This window comes from Misgurnus anguillicaudatus, chromosome 4 (assembly GCF_027580225.2).
Source record: "Misgurnus anguillicaudatus chromosome 4, ASM2758022v2, whole genome shotgun sequence".
Taxonomy (NCBI): Eukaryota; Metazoa; Chordata; class Actinopteri; order Cypriniformes; family Cobitidae; genus Misgurnus; species Misgurnus anguillicaudatus.
In genome coordinates this window covers 4,282,666-4,300,738 of record NC_073340.2, presented here as the reverse complement: position 1 = coordinate 4,300,738, position 18,073 = coordinate 4,282,666, and the positions used below count along the sequence as shown (strand labels likewise).

At 36.4% G+C, this 18,073-nt stretch overlaps 1 protein-coding gene across 1 annotated transcript; it reads right to left on the bottom strand.

The window, feature by feature from the left end:
- Positions 1-5,329: 5,329 nt before the first annotated feature.
- On the bottom strand, positions 5,330-17,628 carry LOC129421353 (inactive all-trans-retinol 13,14-reductase). Its single transcript, XM_055176814.2, has 11 exons — positions 17,311-17,628; positions 15,321-15,503; positions 14,938-15,179; positions 11,631-11,826; positions 11,340-11,537; positions 10,979-11,098; positions 10,494-10,629; positions 8,586-8,695; positions 8,041-8,207; positions 7,139-7,298; positions 5,330-5,672 (listed from the first exon to the last, which is right to left on the bottom strand). Exons 1-11 carry the CDS (start codon positions 17,465-17,467, stop codon positions 5,503-5,505), a joined length of 1,839 nt encoding a protein of 612 aa, XP_055032789.2. The 5' UTR covers positions 17,468-17,628; the 3' UTR covers positions 5,330-5,502.
- Between the last annotated feature and the right edge of the window lie 445 nt (positions 17,629-18,073).

Below are 18,073 nucleotides of genomic sequence, written 5' to 3'. Positions count from 1 at the left end.
TTCTAGTTTCCCGGACCTGTGTACCTGATGTCTTTCAATCTCTCTCTCTCGCGCGCTCGCTCGCTCTCTCTCTCTCTCTCTCTCTCTCTCTCTGTCTCTCTCTCTCTCTCTCTCTGCAATGTCTAATGACATGCGCATTCTCGGGGACGTTCTTAAGTTGTTTGACTTGACGCGAAGCTGCTAGACCTCGGAAGATAATGCGCATGTATTAAAAACGCGTCGTGCAAATTAGCGGTTAAAACCCGGTCGGCAATTCTCAAACTCCGTATTCAAGAGCATGAACCATACCTGAATGAAATAATCGCTTTGCGTTAATGGCCAGGGGTTTCTTTCATAAGAATTGAATTGAGGGTCTTTATTAGCCCGCGCCTGTCTCGTCCCTCTCCGTGGTTCTTTTTGCGCTTTCCCCCGCCCATCAATCAATCATCCGTGGCGCGTCTTTTTCACCTTACTTTTTAATTTATTTTTACTCAGTAACGGATATGATTTAACATGTTGCGTAGTAGTCTTCAATACTTTAAACATACTTAAGTAAAAGTTAAGTACCGATTTTAAAAACTACTCAAAGTAAAAGTACACAAAAAAAAACTCAGTTATACCAAGGTGAGTAAATGTAATTTGTTACTTTCACCTCTGCATGAATGCATAAAAATGTTTTCTTGATCGTTTATCTGCTTCTGTTCTCAGAAAACGAAATATGTTCATGTTTATATGTCAAAATAGTCCAGTTTTAAAACATATGAGGATAAATTGATAAGTGATGGGAAACGTTGTATTCGCGTCGGCTCTGTACACTTCTCTACCACCGGACTGTGTGTCGATAGTTAGGTAAAAGGGGCGCGGGCAGTGGACCAAACCACTGTGAGGCAAGGGAGGGGGAATCAAAATGTTTAAAACGTTTTTTTTGTTGTTGCTCCGTTTGCATTTGTATTGTTTCACTTCTTACACAACTATTTTAAGTGTTATAAATCATTAAATTATTTTCAATACACATATTTTAATGATATTTTAGGGGGGACAACCCTCAGATGGGGGGGTCCTGTCCCCCCCGACCCCCCCGGGATTTCCGCCCATGCCTACAGGGGCTTGTTTTTTTCTGGAAAAGTAGCAGTACACTGCAAAAATGACTTTCTTAATATTTTGTAGAAATATCTAAAAATTCTCAAATTTAGATGCCCTTTCCCGATGGGCAAAATGACCCAAGAAAACAAGTATAGTTTATAGACAAAAAGTATACATTTTAAGTAGATTAGAACAAAACAAGCAAAAATATCTGCCAATGGGCTGAGAAAAAAGTTTTTTCTTAAACACCCCATTGGCAGAAACTTTTGCTTGTTTTAATTTCTAATCTACTTAAATTGTGTAATTTTTGTCTAAAAACTAGACTTATTTTCTTAGGTCATTTTGCTCATTAAGAAAATATATCTTGTTTTAAGTATTTTTAGATATTTCTACTGAAAACAAGACAAAATACTAAAAAAGTAATTTTTTGCAGTGTACAGCTGATCTGCTTTATAAATCTGATAAAACCAAAGACTTTTCAGAGATATGAAGGATGCAATACTACTCTATATTGTAGGTACTCAAGATTACCATAAGATTAACAGAAACACTGTGTGTTATGTGACCTTTAATCAATGTATGACTGAATGGTTCTTTAAAGAACCAAAAGTGGTTCTATGGCATGACTGTGAAGAGTGTAGTTCAGTATATGAGGAGTAATGCAAAATCTTTCATGCACTTCTATTGACCCATAAAATACAGGAAGTATTTCACTCATCTTGCCCTTCATCTCCAAATTGTGGTTCCCAATGTTTTGGTAGACCTTCAAACAAGACTCATTTCCACTGCATCTCAAGTAAGTTCTGTTTGTTCTGGACTATTTGCTATCCAAGTACTAAAACATCCTCATAATTCTCATATTGAAGACACAGTAGTACATCATTTCAATAACAAGCTTATTTCTATTTTCATCAGTGCAGTTTCTATGTGTCCAACTGCAATGTCTTTGTTTTTCCCTTAAACTCGAAAAATGGTTTTTAAAACCTTATTTTCAGTCTATTATTTATTCCACAGTCTGCAAGCATGCCAAGTCGGTACATGGCCTCAGTAAAGCACAGAACACTTCACACAGTGAGGGCATTCATACGATATACTCGTCTCCCGCTTCCCTTCCCAAATTCACTCTTCCATTGAGAGTTTATGTTATACCAACCAATCTGAAAGGGAATCTCAGGGGAAATGTTCACTTAAATCAGGAAACCTGGGGTTACCCACAGTTCCTTTGAATCCTGCTAGCAGACAAACATCTATGGGGCTCAAACATGGGTCAGAATAACATACAGCTAGGAGGTCTGAAAGTTTCACAGGTTGTTGAAGTTTTTCTGTGTGGCTCCATAAAGGTTTTCAGCAGTGTGATATTTTAAAAAGCCCTAATAGGTACTGTATCCTTATTAAGTTAGGGATAATTGATAAGCCCGATGTTATCGTAGAAATAACCCCCGACAGTGCAAAAGCGGAGAAAATGGGCTCATTTCACCAACAACCAGCTGCCTGTACTTTATCCACTTATTACACGGCTTTTCATCTCACAAGTAAGGTAAGGAGCATTAAATATTGATTTGAATTGTTTTATGAGCTAATTTTTTACAAATGCAGACTATCTGTGAGGAAAACACTTTTATATTTCGATAAGATGTCACAAACACACTATTTGGTTCAATTATTTGTAATTAAAAAAAATTATTTTTTTCCTTTAATATTAAACTGTACCTGTCAAAATGATTTGCAGGTTTTTAGTTTTTAGCTCTGGGAATAACAAACCTGCAAATGACGCGACTGTTCAATCAGAATCAAGCATTTCAACTGTGTAATAAATAAACCTATTATAACATATAATTGTGCTTTTCATTATAACAACAACAGGCATTACATTTTTATTACTTTTACATTTTTTATGGTTCTTTAAAAAACTTCCAATATCTCATGTGTCAATGAAAAGTGACAACGTATTTTTGTATCATAATACAAAAGGCTTATTATACAAATCTCAATATAAAGCACAAAAAGCTTTCCAAAAAGGGAAATACCTGCCTTGTAGTCAACCTAATAGTGTTGGAAATAGTCTTTGTCTGTTTAAAAGGCATAAACAATGAATATCAGACAAACAATTCAGTTAAATCTTTTATATTTTTAAATATTCCCTTTCATTACTTTCAATACACTGTCAAAAAAAAGGTCAAAATACGTAGGGGAGAGCGAGGTAAGTTTTTAACACTGTCTATCATTTACTGAGCACCACAATGGTATAAATGTCATACCAAATGAAACAAGAAAGTCTTGGGCACATATCTTGTATTCATTACATTTTCATATCTTATCTCATTATGGAGTTGTACTGTAGACTAATGAATAAAGAATGTTAACCGTGGGTTATCTTCACCCTAAACCCCACTTTTAAACCTAGATTAAGGATCATTTCACACTTGTAATTTAGAAATGGGGTTATCCCTGAAATTAACCCAGTGAAAGGAAGCAGGGTTAATGTTATGAGCCCAATTAAACCCAGCTGAAGCAGCTAATCAATGTGTTCAGGGTTGTTGATAATTACAGACAGGTGTGTATAAGCAGGGTTTCAGACACCTGACTTTTGGTTTAGGAATGCACAGTGTGAAAAGTCAGATTATGAATACCCAGGGTTATCTCTTAACCCCTGGTGAAATGTGAAACAGATAACCCAGGATTCCGTTTATCCAGGGTTTAGAATAACCTGGGGCCTCATGTATAAAACTGTGGGTAGGATTCTTACTAAAAGTCTACGTACGCACAAAAACCAAAAATGGCATACACCAAAATTATGAAGACTTATAAAACAAAGCAATGATCCCTTTATAAATCACAGATCACCTGCAAGTGTGCGTACATGAATCATCCTAATATCCCACCCTGCGAGCCTATTCTCCCATCAAGTTAGTTTTTTATAAATCACAACCTTTGTGTGGGAACTGGCATACGCACGTTTCCAGCCCTGTTTTGTGCGTACGCATGCTTTATACATGTAGAATAAACCGGGGTTAACTATTTTCAGTGTGACAACTTGCCCCAAAGTCATTAGCCTCTTTCACACCGTAATTCTGGTAAATTACCATGAATTTACCAGAATGAATTTACCAGTAAATACAAAAATGTGCTGTTCACACATGCAGTAAACTACTTTTTACCAGTAAGACATCATACACACATCAGTATCAAAAAACCGATAAACTCGGAGAGAAAGCGGAAGTTACCTGTGGCGCGCAGCCGGCGAGCTCCGTCCGTGTCGTATTTGTAAACGGCGGGTTATGACTTAATATCCACAGTCCGTATTTTGTTGTTTTCACATCTGTGGCAAACGGTCGCGAAGTTGCTCGTGACCAAACAACATTGCGTTAGGCGGCGTCAAACGGAACCTGCGCGTTTGCACATTAGGCTTCACAGATGGTGTGCTAAGGACGTCAGCAATTAGATGGTAAGTTGTTTTAAACAACTTTGGTGAAGAAATGTGGATGTTAACTTCAGGTGTGCTCGACTTTTAACCAACATGTGTGTGGAAACGTCTGTAAACAGTCTGGGGGAAACCGCGTCACCTGTATAAAAAACTTTCTGATTGGCCCGCCCGATCTGTCAGCGCGGTCTGACGTCATCTAAATGCCGGTAATGCTATGTTTTTCGTTCACACACAGCGCTTACCGGCAAATTACCGTTAATCTTACAACCTGTCTTACTGGTAAATTGGGAGCACTGATTTACCGGAAAGGTTCTGTTCACACATGACATGTTAACTGCAATTTACCAGTAAATTACCAGTAAAGACTGTATGTGTGAAAGGGACTATTGAGACAGCTTGCCCCAAACTGAGCTGTGTGCTAATGTTGGCTAAATCTCAGAGTTAGCTCAACATAGCATGTCAGCTAAAGTATCAAAAGACACGTTATTGTCTCTTATATTTTGTGCAAAATAATCATTTTTAAGATTCATACCTAACAAAGTTGTACTGCATAAAATATAAAATGCTAATTTTTACTTTTTAAGCCAAAAAATAAGAAAATTGTGCTAACGTCAGATTAGAGTGATCACCACATGTGAAAACAAAGTTGACTAGAAGAGGTAATCACACAAAGTGGCTATTTGATTATTAATAGAGCTTCTAGTGTAGGTTATTTGAACAGTGTGACTACCCCACTCTCCCCTACTCCAGCTGTCACTGGGGCAGTTCCCTTTAAAAAAGGTCCATTAGGTACAGATATGTATATATTTGGTACCAATATGTACCTTTGAGGTGCTACTATGAGATCTTTAGGTACAGATCTTTTTTAAAGGGTATCACCCCAGTAACAGCTGGGGTACATATTTTGACATTTTGTTCTGAGTTTGTAGAATATTATTATCTGCTTAACATTGCAATAATGTATTGAAATTCAATGAGTAGCTGTCCATTCATCTTGCAGAGTCGGCACAGTTGCATCAGTGCAGCTTTGGTTTGCTCAGTCTGGCCATCTCCATAGCCTTCTTCCTCTTCAGTTTTTTCTTGACCAGAAAGAGGTCAATATATACTATTCGATTTAGCACTGAAGAGGCACAAAGTAGTCCACCGTGCATTGCACCAGCAATACCACAGCTAAACACATCCTGACCTGAAACATAAAAAAATGTCTTCTTACTAATAAGCCTCTCATATCAGAATTTAGCTCAATTTTGCACTTTTGAATACTTATATAAAAATAAAGGATATCCCGCACACTTTTAACTTGCAAAATATACAAAATATTTATTGTGACGTTTCGATCCCGTGATCGAACATCGCAATAAATATTTTGTATATTTTGCAAGTTAAAAGTGTGCGGGATATCCTTTATTTTTTATATATGTTTGGGCCATTGTCTCTCTATCCAACGCACCTATCCGGAACTAACAGGTGTGTGACATTGTTCTTCTAAAACACTTTTTAATACTAAACTTTTTTTTATCATGGTTACTCTCTTCCATATTCGTATCTAATAAAAGTGAAAAGACGACTTCAATGACAATAAATTGAATAAAATAATGCAAAATTATCATAAAAGTAGTTATTATGATTCAGACAGCTGTGGGTGAGGAAAAGACAACATTTCTGTTTTTTTTTTTACTGATAATATTTCTCTTTTTTGTATAACAGTTTCTGCACACGTTGACCGAACAATTTCTTTACTGCACTGTAAAAAATACTTTGCTGCCTTAAAATATTTTGTTGAATCAACTGAATTTACAAGTCATTTCAACTTACTATTATTTATCTTGACTAGAGATGAGTTTTTATAACTACAGGTGAGTTGTTATAACTTATAAAATTAAGTTGACTTTTCTCAACTATATTTTATAAGTTGTGACAACTCATCTCTGTTGACATGATTTGTAAATCTGAGTTGATTTAACAAAAAGATTTAAGGAAGCAAAGTATTTTTTACAGTGTGTGTATTGTGTAATAGAACAGGTGTTTACTTTTTAGATACATTTTTACTGTACTACTACTTTTATGGTGTAAGTTTACCTTTCAGGTGTTACCTTTTAGATAACTTAATTAACAGTTTTCTGCTAAGATAAATGACTGTGCTTATACAGACTATCCAGCTACTAAACTTTGATCTTGTTTGACCGCAAAGATGCTACATGGGTTGGTTGGTAAGATCAATATATACCTATTGAAGTTGATCTTTACTGTGGTTGTAAATTCTCAGAGCACTGGATTAGTCAGAGTCATGAATAAATAATTTAGACTGGTTTGTGAACTGCAAAATTGCAATATTTGAATGCCTCTATAATGCTTAAGAATGTACATGGCAATGGGTACTAGAATTGATGTCATGACAAATGATTTGCTCTTCACTTTTTCTTTACCATCTGGCTTCAGAAGTCTTCTGTGTGACTCAGAAGAATATAATGCACAACTGTATGGACTAGTTTTATATTGTCCTTTTTGAACCACTGTGATGCTTGATAGGTTTAATCATAATTCCCTTTAATTATCAGAAAAAAATCCTTTTGTGATCTATAAAAGAAAAGCAGATGAATTCGAAATGACAGGAGCAATGAATATATTACAGTTACAGTAATACCACCATACCTGAAATGTAAAGGTTTTTTACAGAGCTATCACAGCGATTCTTAGCAATGGTCTCTGCGTTAAAGCGTTCCAAGTTGTGATCAGCTGAATAAATGGCTCCTCGCATAGAGCCAAGATAGTGCACAGTTGTCAAAGGAGATGCTGCCTCCTGAAAAACAAGCTAAAAACAGAGAGATTTTGAGATGAATAGACTGGGAGTTCGGTGAAGTGAAAAACATTTTTTTTAAGAGATAATAGGAATGTTTGGCACAAAAATGAAAATTCCTTGATCCTTTAATTATCTGCACGCAAACCCAGATATAGCTTTTCCTTTAGCAGATTTTTATAAAACGTCATTGGTTCTTGTGAGTCATGTGACCATGTAATATGCTATTTAGTCACAATACATGCAAGAACAAATGAGATGTGAAGTTATTGACATTTCATTGGTTAAATAATGTGCTTTATTCCTTGATTTTGCTAAATAAGTTTAAAAATCTGGGGTGGCATGAAGATGTAGAGTAAATGACTTTAATGTTTGCGCTAAGATATTAATATTATCTATTTAATATAACAGTTGTTTCTAGTCTACTGATACTTTAAAGGGCACCTATTATGTCCATTTTTACAAGATGTAAAATAAATCTTAGGTGTGCTCAGAACATGTCTGTAAAGTTTGGGTGGAAACGATGGTAATTCAGAACTGTCAGTTAGTGGCCGTGGGTGGGGCTTTATCAGTTGTTTATGACATCACAAAAGACATGCTGTTTTGATTCACTTATCAATGTGACTGGTTTAATGGGAATAAAACAGGAGTGAAACATAACTTAACTCCATTACACTACATAGAGCATCTCTGAGCAATGAAACAGTCCCCTGTCAGGCACTTTATTTCTGTGTAAGAATGACGGACAGTTTTGTACCTTTTCTCTGAGTTTTGGGAAGTGTTTACAGGCCCAGTCAAAGAGGTAGTTGGCATATCTCATTTTATAGGTGTAATAGTCATCCCCTCTTTTCCTCACTTTTGTATCCTTCCACTCCTCAAACCATTCATAATTCACCATGGTCAGGATGGTCATACATGATTTGCCTGGAAAATGAAGCATACACTACTCATGCTTTATATGCTGATAAATCTTAATGTTTTAAAATTGTATAATTTTCCAGTTGGGTACTTTGCCCAGATATAAAAAATTCGGTCACCATTTTCTTACCCATTATGTTATTTGAAACATTAACAGGATCTGATTTGAGCTACAAAGACTGCTTTTGCTTAGAAACACTTTATACTACCATTAAGGGCATTTATGGTACGTGCATCGTTACATATTAGCTTATTTCTTTAATAGTGTGCACATTTCTACTCAATGTTAGTTATACCAATTTAATACAAGAAAGTTGTGGATACTGAGTTTAACTGTTTTGTTGTGTAGCTGCTCAAGTTTAAGCTTAACTCATGTTGTGTTACCTGGATGTCGGATTTGTGATGTGGGGTCTTTGGCAGAGGGAAAGGTGATCAACATCATGGGTATATTTTCTGGTGCCTCCTCTTTACCCATACTGAAGAACTCATCCATCCTACAGATTCATTTTATAAAAAATTGTACACATGATATAATTTGTGTGCTTATAATACACAGTGACATTACAGCGCACACAGAAAACAACATGTGATTGCAGTAATGTTAGGATTGGAAATGTGTTTTCCCACAGGCAGGAAAAATGAGAATTGCTGCCTGGATTGAGAGCAGATTCATTGTCCAGACAGAAGTATGGCAGCAAGCCCAGATGCAGGCTGCACCAAGACTTGACCCATAATTCATAGTTTAGGCAACAGCACTGCCTTGTGTTTGATTTAAGTAGCTACAAGTCATTTTACACACCTGAGGTGATCATGCACACACTATGTTGACAAATATTTCACTTTTATAAGCACATATAAAGTACATAAAATAACACATTCAAACAAAAGCTGTGGTTTTCTTAGCAATAATATCATGTAATAAATTACAAAAGGTGCACTTTGTTTATGCATCAACAAACTATAATGTAAAAACTGATAGCTGCTCTACTTCACAAACTTACTTTAATTGGCAACACCTAAAAAATTAAGGGGCCTATAACATACAGCCGGCGCAATGCAGCGCAAAGCACAACGCAAGTGTTTTTGCTAGTTTCAGCTTGACACAGTTATCATTTGCACGTTGTTTAAATAGCAAATGCATTTGCGCCCATTTGTGTGCCCATATTTGTGTCCTGTTCTGGTCTAAAAACGAGGTGTGTTCAGGTGCATTGGCGAGTTGCTATTTTAAGGCAACTAAAAAAACTATGCCATTGACCAACTAAAACCTGCTCCAAAGTCAGTGGCGCAATATTGCTTTTGTTATTTAATGAGTGCATTAGTAATATGCACCTATAAACGGGATGACAACGTGCATTTGCTTTTACACGCATGAAGCAGCACACAAATGCTTTTAAATATGAAAAATTAAAGGATTACAATTATTATTGAGTCTCTTGGACATAAATGAAGACAGTTTAAAAGCTGCTTCACCTGTACCCTGGTAAGCAGATTTTTTTTGCTTTTAAAAGTGCAAATATTGCATTTATTTAGATTTTTTTATGCTACCACACATTTTATATGATGACGATGACTCTCATTGGTTTATTGCATGTTACAGCCAAAACACAGCCATTATTCATTACGAGAATAGGAAAAACCCTTTTAGACTCTGTGCTAGGCGCACAAACCATTTTTTCCCATTGTTAGATTAGCAAAAAGTGGATTGGGACACGGCCGTTTAGACTGCACCGTACACTTTAGATCATGCACTTAGATCGTTAAAATAGGGCCCGAAGTTTTTACTTTAAGTGAAAAATTTAAGGTGAAATGAAAAAAAATTCACTTCTTTTTAGCTGTTATTTATCCAATTGAAGTAATTTTTTAAGTTGATCCAACTTTTACTTTTTACTGTGTACTATATGTACTTTATGTGTTAGGTTTACATAGTAAGTTAACGCTATCTCATGGCAATTTGTACGTATTTAATAAGGTGACTAATTCGTATTGGACCACACTTTTTTGTAAATTTTTTACGATGTGCTTTTGCTCCTGTTATGTTGGTGTTAGGGGTGGGGTTTCATTATTGTTTTTTTATAATAATCGTATATTTTTGTGCGATTCACTTCATAAAAATTCATACAAATTAGGCAACTTGTAAAATACTTACGAATTCCTGTGAGATCAGGCTAAGTAAGTACACTGCATTGACATTTAGAAATTAGATAAATGCCTAATAATATAGTTACTGATTCTGTACTTTACGAGTGTTATAGCTATAATAAATAATATAAAATAAGTTGTTTTGTTACTAACATTGCATCCATGTCATTGGATTTGAAAAGCCACAAATTCGTGGATGTGATGCCTAGTTCTTCTTGGGTTGCATCGAATCCTGAGAATAGAAGAAATGATGCTTTCCCTGGCTTTATATCCAAACGATTCTGAATCTCTGAAAGATTAAAAAATGTGTATTTAGTTTGAGTATTTTAAAGGGATAGTTAGTTCACCCAAAAATTATTCAATCTCATTTTCAATAATTTACTGTGTGGCTTTAAACCTGTGTAAGTTTCTTATTTCTGTTGAACACATGAAAAGATATTCGGATAAATGATGGTAACCACAAAGTTGGCAGTACCTATTGACTTCTATAGTAGGAAAAACAAATACTATAGAAGTCAGTGGGTACCATCAACTGTTTGGTTATCATCATTTATCCAAATATATTTTGTGTTTAACAGAATAAAGAAGCTTATACAGGAAAAAAGAAACACACATTAAGAGATACAGACTATGCTTACCTGGCTTAGCTTGTATCTCTGGAGGTAAGAGCTTCTGGAAGGTGGTGTAGATTCCACAGTTGGAGATAACAACAGGAGCCCAAACCTCCACCTCCTCACCACCTTTCCTGACTGCTACCCCTGTCAATCAAACCCCAACATTGATAGATACATAAGGAAATTATGTAAAAACTACATTTAAAAGAGAAAATCCAACATGAAAATTAGCCCACATTTTATACTTATCCATGTGACTATCTTCTTTCAGCCAAACATAATCACAGTTATATGAAATAATATTCTGTCTCTTTTCAGGTTTATAATGTCATTAGATTATTATTAGTTTTTTGCTATCTTGACGGTTAGTTTTCCCTGTACTCACCATATGCAGATCCCTTCTCATCAACCAGAATACGACTGACAGGGGCACGGACAAGCACATTTCCTCCATATTTCTGTATGACTTTTGTGATGTGAAATGGAATCTCACTGGCGCCCCCTTTGGGGTAGTATGCACCACGCTTGTAGTGATGGAGCAGCAGAGCATTAATCATACAGCTAGAATCTTTGGGAGGAACACCTGAAACAGATATCAAAGACAGACGGCTTTTCTCCACAAAAGTTCCATAAGCCACGGAGACACAAGCTAAAAAACATGAGCCAAAGATTTCACCATAGAAGAAATAGGAGAAGATCAAGTGCAAATCCTTGTTGCTTGTCAGTCTGTAGTTCATCTCTGTGGCACTGGTGCCTGAGAGACGAAACACAGATGAACAAAAGTCAGCCATGCCAGTCTTGAGCAGAAACAGGGCTAACCACCTTGGGATCAGCTTCAGGATAGCTAATAATGGAGTCCTGCTGGCTGCAATCTGTGGAAACCGAGAAAAAAAAACATCATTACCATATGGCTGGAGAATGAGCCATTAACTTACCCACACACCACTTGCTTTGTCAGTGTCTCACATTATGAATGGCCTGTTATATGGCTTCAAAGTAGTTAAACTTTTTGGGAACCCCTTCTGTTGCTCTCCTCTTAACACAGTAGTTGGTTGTGCTTAACATATACTCATGGCGAGAACTGTTTAATCCATACACAAGTTGATCCATACAAAGGTTAGTAAAGGGGCAATTTGGCATCTCGAATTCATCTAACATCCATGTTTTTGGCGTGTGGGAGGAAACCATGATAACACAGGAAGAACATGTAAACTTTACACAGAAAGGCCACCTGACCCAGCCGAGACTCAAACCAGAGACCTTCTTGCTGTAAGGCAACAGTGCCACTCACTGAGCAACTGTGCCACCCAAAATTCACTAACACTGTTTTATCTGGAGTATATTAATTATTATACAACAGTTCTTTCTGGTTCTCGAATCTGATTGGCTAAGAGCTATGAGATATTGTACTGATAACGGCACTGTAACCGCTTCACCTTTCGTATTATTCAGCCACCTAGTGAATGGAGGTCCTAAACAGGCTCATCTCTGAATGGAAAAACACAGACGCCCTGTTTTTAAACACTCTCTGTGTGTCTCATTAGTTCACTAGCTCATAAATCAGTCTGTGAATCCCAATCGGAAGTTATTATTCCGTTAAAGATCAGCGCTTTTGGATGTTACGTTAAACTTAATGGGATTAATGTCTTGTCACATCGTGTGGACGATTAACACTTGGAAAGAGGAATATAAACACTCGGTTTTTCTTCTGGAGCTATCTCTCTTATCAGAACGCGAAAACACCGTGGAACTGCAGGTAAGCACCGCAGCTTTTAAATGTGGACATTAATCATTTATTTAATCGCGACGTGACTATTAAAACATGTTATGAGAATATCGCCACTGGTATATTTATAAGCAGCATGCAAAAACATCTCTCTGACACTTATAAAAAAACAGTTTTATATAGTACTGACAAGAACAAAGATTAATAATAATCGAGTGCTCGTATCGCGTTAAGAGTAAATGGGAAACCAATAGTAACATTATATAAGTATAGTTTTATTAACTTTTACCTCGCACCAAAACAATAACAACACAAAAGACACTTAATATGAATAAGAAAACAAGTAATAGTTTTATCATGACACCAAATACTGCTGATTTGATCTCATTTTGACCATCAAAAACAAACAAGGCGAATATCAGAGCCAGGGAATCCCTGTCAGAGATGTAGCCCAGAGAGGGCGGTGGTCAGCGGGGCGAGTGAACACTGATGTCCGCTCATGCTTTGGTTCTCATACGTACCGAACCTCACTAAGCAAACTTTCAAACAGGCACTATCTTTACTAATCGACTGTAGAATTAAATATGATACATATATATTCTCGCTCTCGGAGTCGTGTGATATAGATCTATATCATCACTGCTGTGATTGCCTCCGGCACTCGGCCTACAGCCTCGTGCCTCTGGCCTAATCACAGCCGTGATGATATAGAGCTATATCACACTCCTACTCGAGCGATATTGCTTAATTATATATTTGGATATAGAAGCGAGCCGGCATCAAATCAATGAAAGAACAGACCCTCTGCTTTCAAACAAACAAAAAATGTTTCATCCTACCTTCATTTGTTTATCACCTCTCAAATATGGGTAGGTTTCTTTAAAAAATTCATAATATAAGATAATTGAGATAATTGCACTTTTGTGAAGGACTTTGTTAGAGATCAGATTCAGAATGATGATCAAACAAACACAGATTTTTTACTGTTTCTAAATCCATGGATACTTTAGTGTTGTAAAAGTTGTGTAAGACTGCCACCTAGTGGATAAAAGTGTAATTGGGAATTGTCATAAAACTCGTCATTGGCAGGAAAGCATTTTTTCTTAATTGACGAGATTGACTCCTCCATGGTGGGAAAAGAGTTATAATCGACAAAAATCTTGAACAACTATATTTGAAAGCACTAAGAATGTAGTTTTTATATTTCATTACCTTTTAGCAGTAGTAAAAATGCGGTGACAACAATTCATTAATTTGTGACAAGAGTAAGCCGCAAACCAATGACACCTAGTGGCCTGTGTTGGTAAAACCATTAAAAGTGTGACACAAATATAATTTTTTATTTAAAAGGTATAGTGGAAGATTTTCTTTTTCCGGGATCATCAAGACTATTATTCATCCCAGTTGTCAATCATTCTGATAAAATGTTTATGTAAGGCCGTCGTACTTGCTCGTCCTATAGGTTCTCACCGTATTTTTCAAAATGTCTGAGGGTCTCAAGAGAAAAGGTGTTTACGAATTCTATGACAAGAAGATAAAGGCCTCTGAAAAAAGAAACAAGACCAGAGTGTTTTTGGAAGAAAAACAGGTTGGGCTTTCCACTGATGCCTCAGTCGCAAAGTTTCTTTTCGACAGGTAAAGTTTGTCATGCTATGTGGAGAAATCCATTTAAAATCACTGGTAGTAAAAGTTGATGTAAGCTATGATTAGCGATGCCAGCCCTGGCACGAGTCACAAACTGCGCAGACATGGTAAACATCTCAAGGTATGAGCCATGCCGGCAGCAACTTGTAAACAGAGTAAAGAGAAGAGGCTTGTGCATGCTCTCTCTCGTGCAGCATTTATAGGCATTCCATCTCGGGAGCAGGTAGAGTGCCTTTTTTTTAAAAGTGGAGGGGCGTTTCTTTTCAAAAATTTGGGAAAATCTTCTGATGTACCTTTAGTTTTAAATTTGATCAAAACTAATTTAGACTTATGGCTTGTATTTTGAAAGCTTTTATTTTTTTTATTTATAATTTTTTATTATATTTATTTATTAAAATAAATTTAAACTGCTATAAAAGAGGCCAGGATAATGCTTCTAATTATATTCTTTTGAAGGTGCACATTACATTTTCAGCCCCCTCTGCGCCAGTTAAGTGGTAGCTCACATGATTTGAAATATTTGTGGCCATCCTCTAAAATGTAAAAGTTAAATCGTTCAAAATGAAATCATTCAACAGTAAAGTTTCTCTGAAAAGTTGTATTTGTGCTCTACCTTCATTAGCTTAAAAAACTTCTCCACAGCTTTGACATCCTCAGGGAACTGCTTCTTCAGCTGTTGCTCCATCTCAGTCTTGCCTGTGTAAATGCTGTAATCTCTCCGTTCCTCTCCAGCACCAATCACAAGATGGTCAAAACGCTGATCTATCTCCACAAACTCCAGCTGACCCTCAGTGATTTGGTCCATAGCAACCTTAAACAGACTGTTCTCGTGTAGCTGTCCAATGTAGTGAAGTCCTGTCGTGACATGAAAACATGATTAAATGACCTCTAGCAAACATGGACAAAAACATCATTGTGTTTTGGAACAACATAAGAATTTTTATTAAAGAAGTTTTATTAAACTTTAAAGAGGTTAAAATTTGGACAAGTACATACCAACATCGAACTCAAAACCCTGTTTGGTGAAAGTGTGGCAACAGCCTCCTGCCACATCATGTTGCTCCAACACCAGGACTCTCTTCCCTACTTTTGCCATTGTGGCTGCGGCCGTCATTCCTCCAATGCCACTTCCTATAACAATGGCATCCAGATTTTTGGGAATTTTCTCCCTGGTGAATCCTGTGCACAAGTAAGTAGACATTTTAAACTGTGCTCTAAACAGTACACCTGTTAGAAGGACAATGGCCTGAATAAATTTTGACAATATTGATTGGCAGTGGCAGTGTTGTTGTCAAGTCCAAGACCAGAGGTCGAAGGTCAAATCTGAGTCAAGACCGAGTCCACATCCAGCTTTATCTGGACTCGGTCTTGACTCAGACTTGACAAATAGGTCCAGATTTACAAAAAGGGGCAAATTAGCATGAGAGCGCAATTACAAAAAACATCAACAGGAGTGGTAAGATCTGCGGGTTATTTACTAAAAAGGCGCAAATTAAACAACAGGTGTAACAGCTGATTTCCATAATCACCAATGCAATCTATTAAAAGCAGCGCAAATTAGTTCAGGGTCGCAAATAAGCAGAGCTGATGAGGTGCATCTACTGACACCTGATGCGCTTGAGTTCAACACCATGGACATCACGGCTGTAAATTCTGTGTGAAATCCCAGCCAACGAAGCAATAGTACACTGAAAAGAACTGGAGGACAAAAAATTGACTAGAAGTTTTGAAACACCTGCTATTGTGGGACTTTTCCTAGTGACTCCTATTTTATTTACTTCAGCAAATAAAAAATAACATGGCTTGGTAAACAATAACATTACAAAAAATTATTTAGGACATGCTTTTTTGGCGTTACATAATGGCGCAAATACCAGTTATATCACATGTGCAAACATTAGTAAATCGCGTTGTGTGAATCATTTAAATAATCTCCTCCCATACATTTTGTGAAAGTTGCACTCGACTACAACACTGCTCTTAGGTCATCTGCAGATGCTTTTAAGCCTTTTGGGTGTAAACAGATAAAAATACCATATAGCCAAATTTATATATACCCAAATACCACATCCATTATGATCTGCATGATTGAGTATTTCATTTGCAATGACATTTACAGTACAGGGAGTGAGTCTGTCAGTCAGTCCTTCCAAGCATCTTTCACCTTTCACTAGATTGTGAAACATGGCTGTGGGGATTTCCTTCAATTATTTAACAGGAACATATTAAGATTGCACTGATGGAAAGTGATGAGGCCTGGCCCAAAGTCTGCATTTCAGTTCATTACAAACATGATCAATGGGGTTGCAATCAGTTCCCCTGGTTCAGTAAATCATGCTGGAACGGAAAAACACTAACTAACCTGATATGACGATCATAAATGCACAAAAAGTTTACCAAAGTGATCAAATAAATGTCCCTTTCCTGATCTGGGTCAATTCTTAGCATTTTCTGCTGAAAGAAGTGGTTGAGTATGAGAGCATAGATAATTGAATATCTATGGCCCTTACAACATACCGCCATATGCAAGATTATCATTATCTTTGAGTCAACATCATATACTTTACATAAGGAACTGTCTACAGAATGCAATCTTATCACAATTGGCTAATTTAATTAAGATACAACAAAGCCATTGACACATATATGTGAACTATATGTATGTACATTGTTAGAAACAATGGTCCCTAGCTGTACTGAAGCAGTACCCTTTCAAAAAGTACACAGTGTTCATATTAGTATATTTTAAGCATAAACTGTGAGTAAAATGATGATCCAAAAGTGCTGGATTTGCAAACTATACCCGCTGACAGAAAATTTTAGACTTATGTCATGTAGCAATCTTTACTCAAACATTATATATAAAAAATACATGGTAAATTCGCTTTTAAATTGTGACAGATTAGCCAAAGAAGCTTAAAGTAGCCATTCTCAGGTCAAGTTCCCACCCCCATCCCGGTCAGAGAAGCATTTCTTTCTTATTCACCTTGTTTCAACACTTTGTCTCTTTCCTTCTGGTCTTTCTCATAAGGTCCCGGTGGTCTCACTGACTCCAGTGTAAATGGACTTGGTCTTCCGAACAGATACCAGTATGATCTTGCAGCCATAATCAGGAAGCTCACCAATATTATCAGCAACCACATCCTAAAAGTTGATTTGGTGCTAAGCAGTCAAATGAAGAAAAAAATAAAAATCTTCCCAAACATGTACGCATGCAATCAACTCCAAATACAGTTTTCTTTGGGAAAGTATATAGTTTGTGAAAAGAGAGGGTGCATTATAGTTTGTGCTATTCCGAGTGAAAGTTATGTCTCTTTTATATGCAAGCAAGGACCAAAGGTCTCAGACTTTAGATATGTGCTTGTATGATAGGTCACAGTGACCTAGCCAGTGACTAATGTTGGTTAACCTTCTGTATTTAAAGTATTTCAAAGTTCAAAAGTTACATATACAGTAAAAATATGATATTTTTCTAGTAAATAAATGAAATATCAGGACAGTTTGACTTTTTCCCCTATGAGATTTTTTACTGAAAGATTCTTAAAGTCATTTCACAAAAAAATCTATTTAAAATCTTTAGTATTTCGTTTGCATTAGATGATGTTTTGAAGTTTTATTTTCAGATACATTATTTTGATAAATTAAGCAACAATGATCATTTATTCTTTATCTTTTATTACGAGATAAGGCAATTAAGATAAGACTGTTGTGCAAAACACTCTACCCATAGGCGTGTACGTGCATCAAAG

Coding starts and splice junctions, on each gene's coding strand:
- LOC129421353 (XM_055176814.2), bottom strand. CDS start 17,467: ATGTGGTTGCTGATAATATTGGTGAGCTTCCTGATTATGGCTGCAAGA. Junction 11,538..11,630: donor CTTCTCCTATTTCTTCTATG/GTGAAATCTTTG, acceptor TATCTGTTTCAG/GTGTTCCTCCCAAAGATTCT. Junction 8,696..10,493: donor TCCAATGACATGGATGCAAT/GTTAGTAACAAA, acceptor ATGAATCTGTAG/GATGGATGAGTTCTTCAGTA.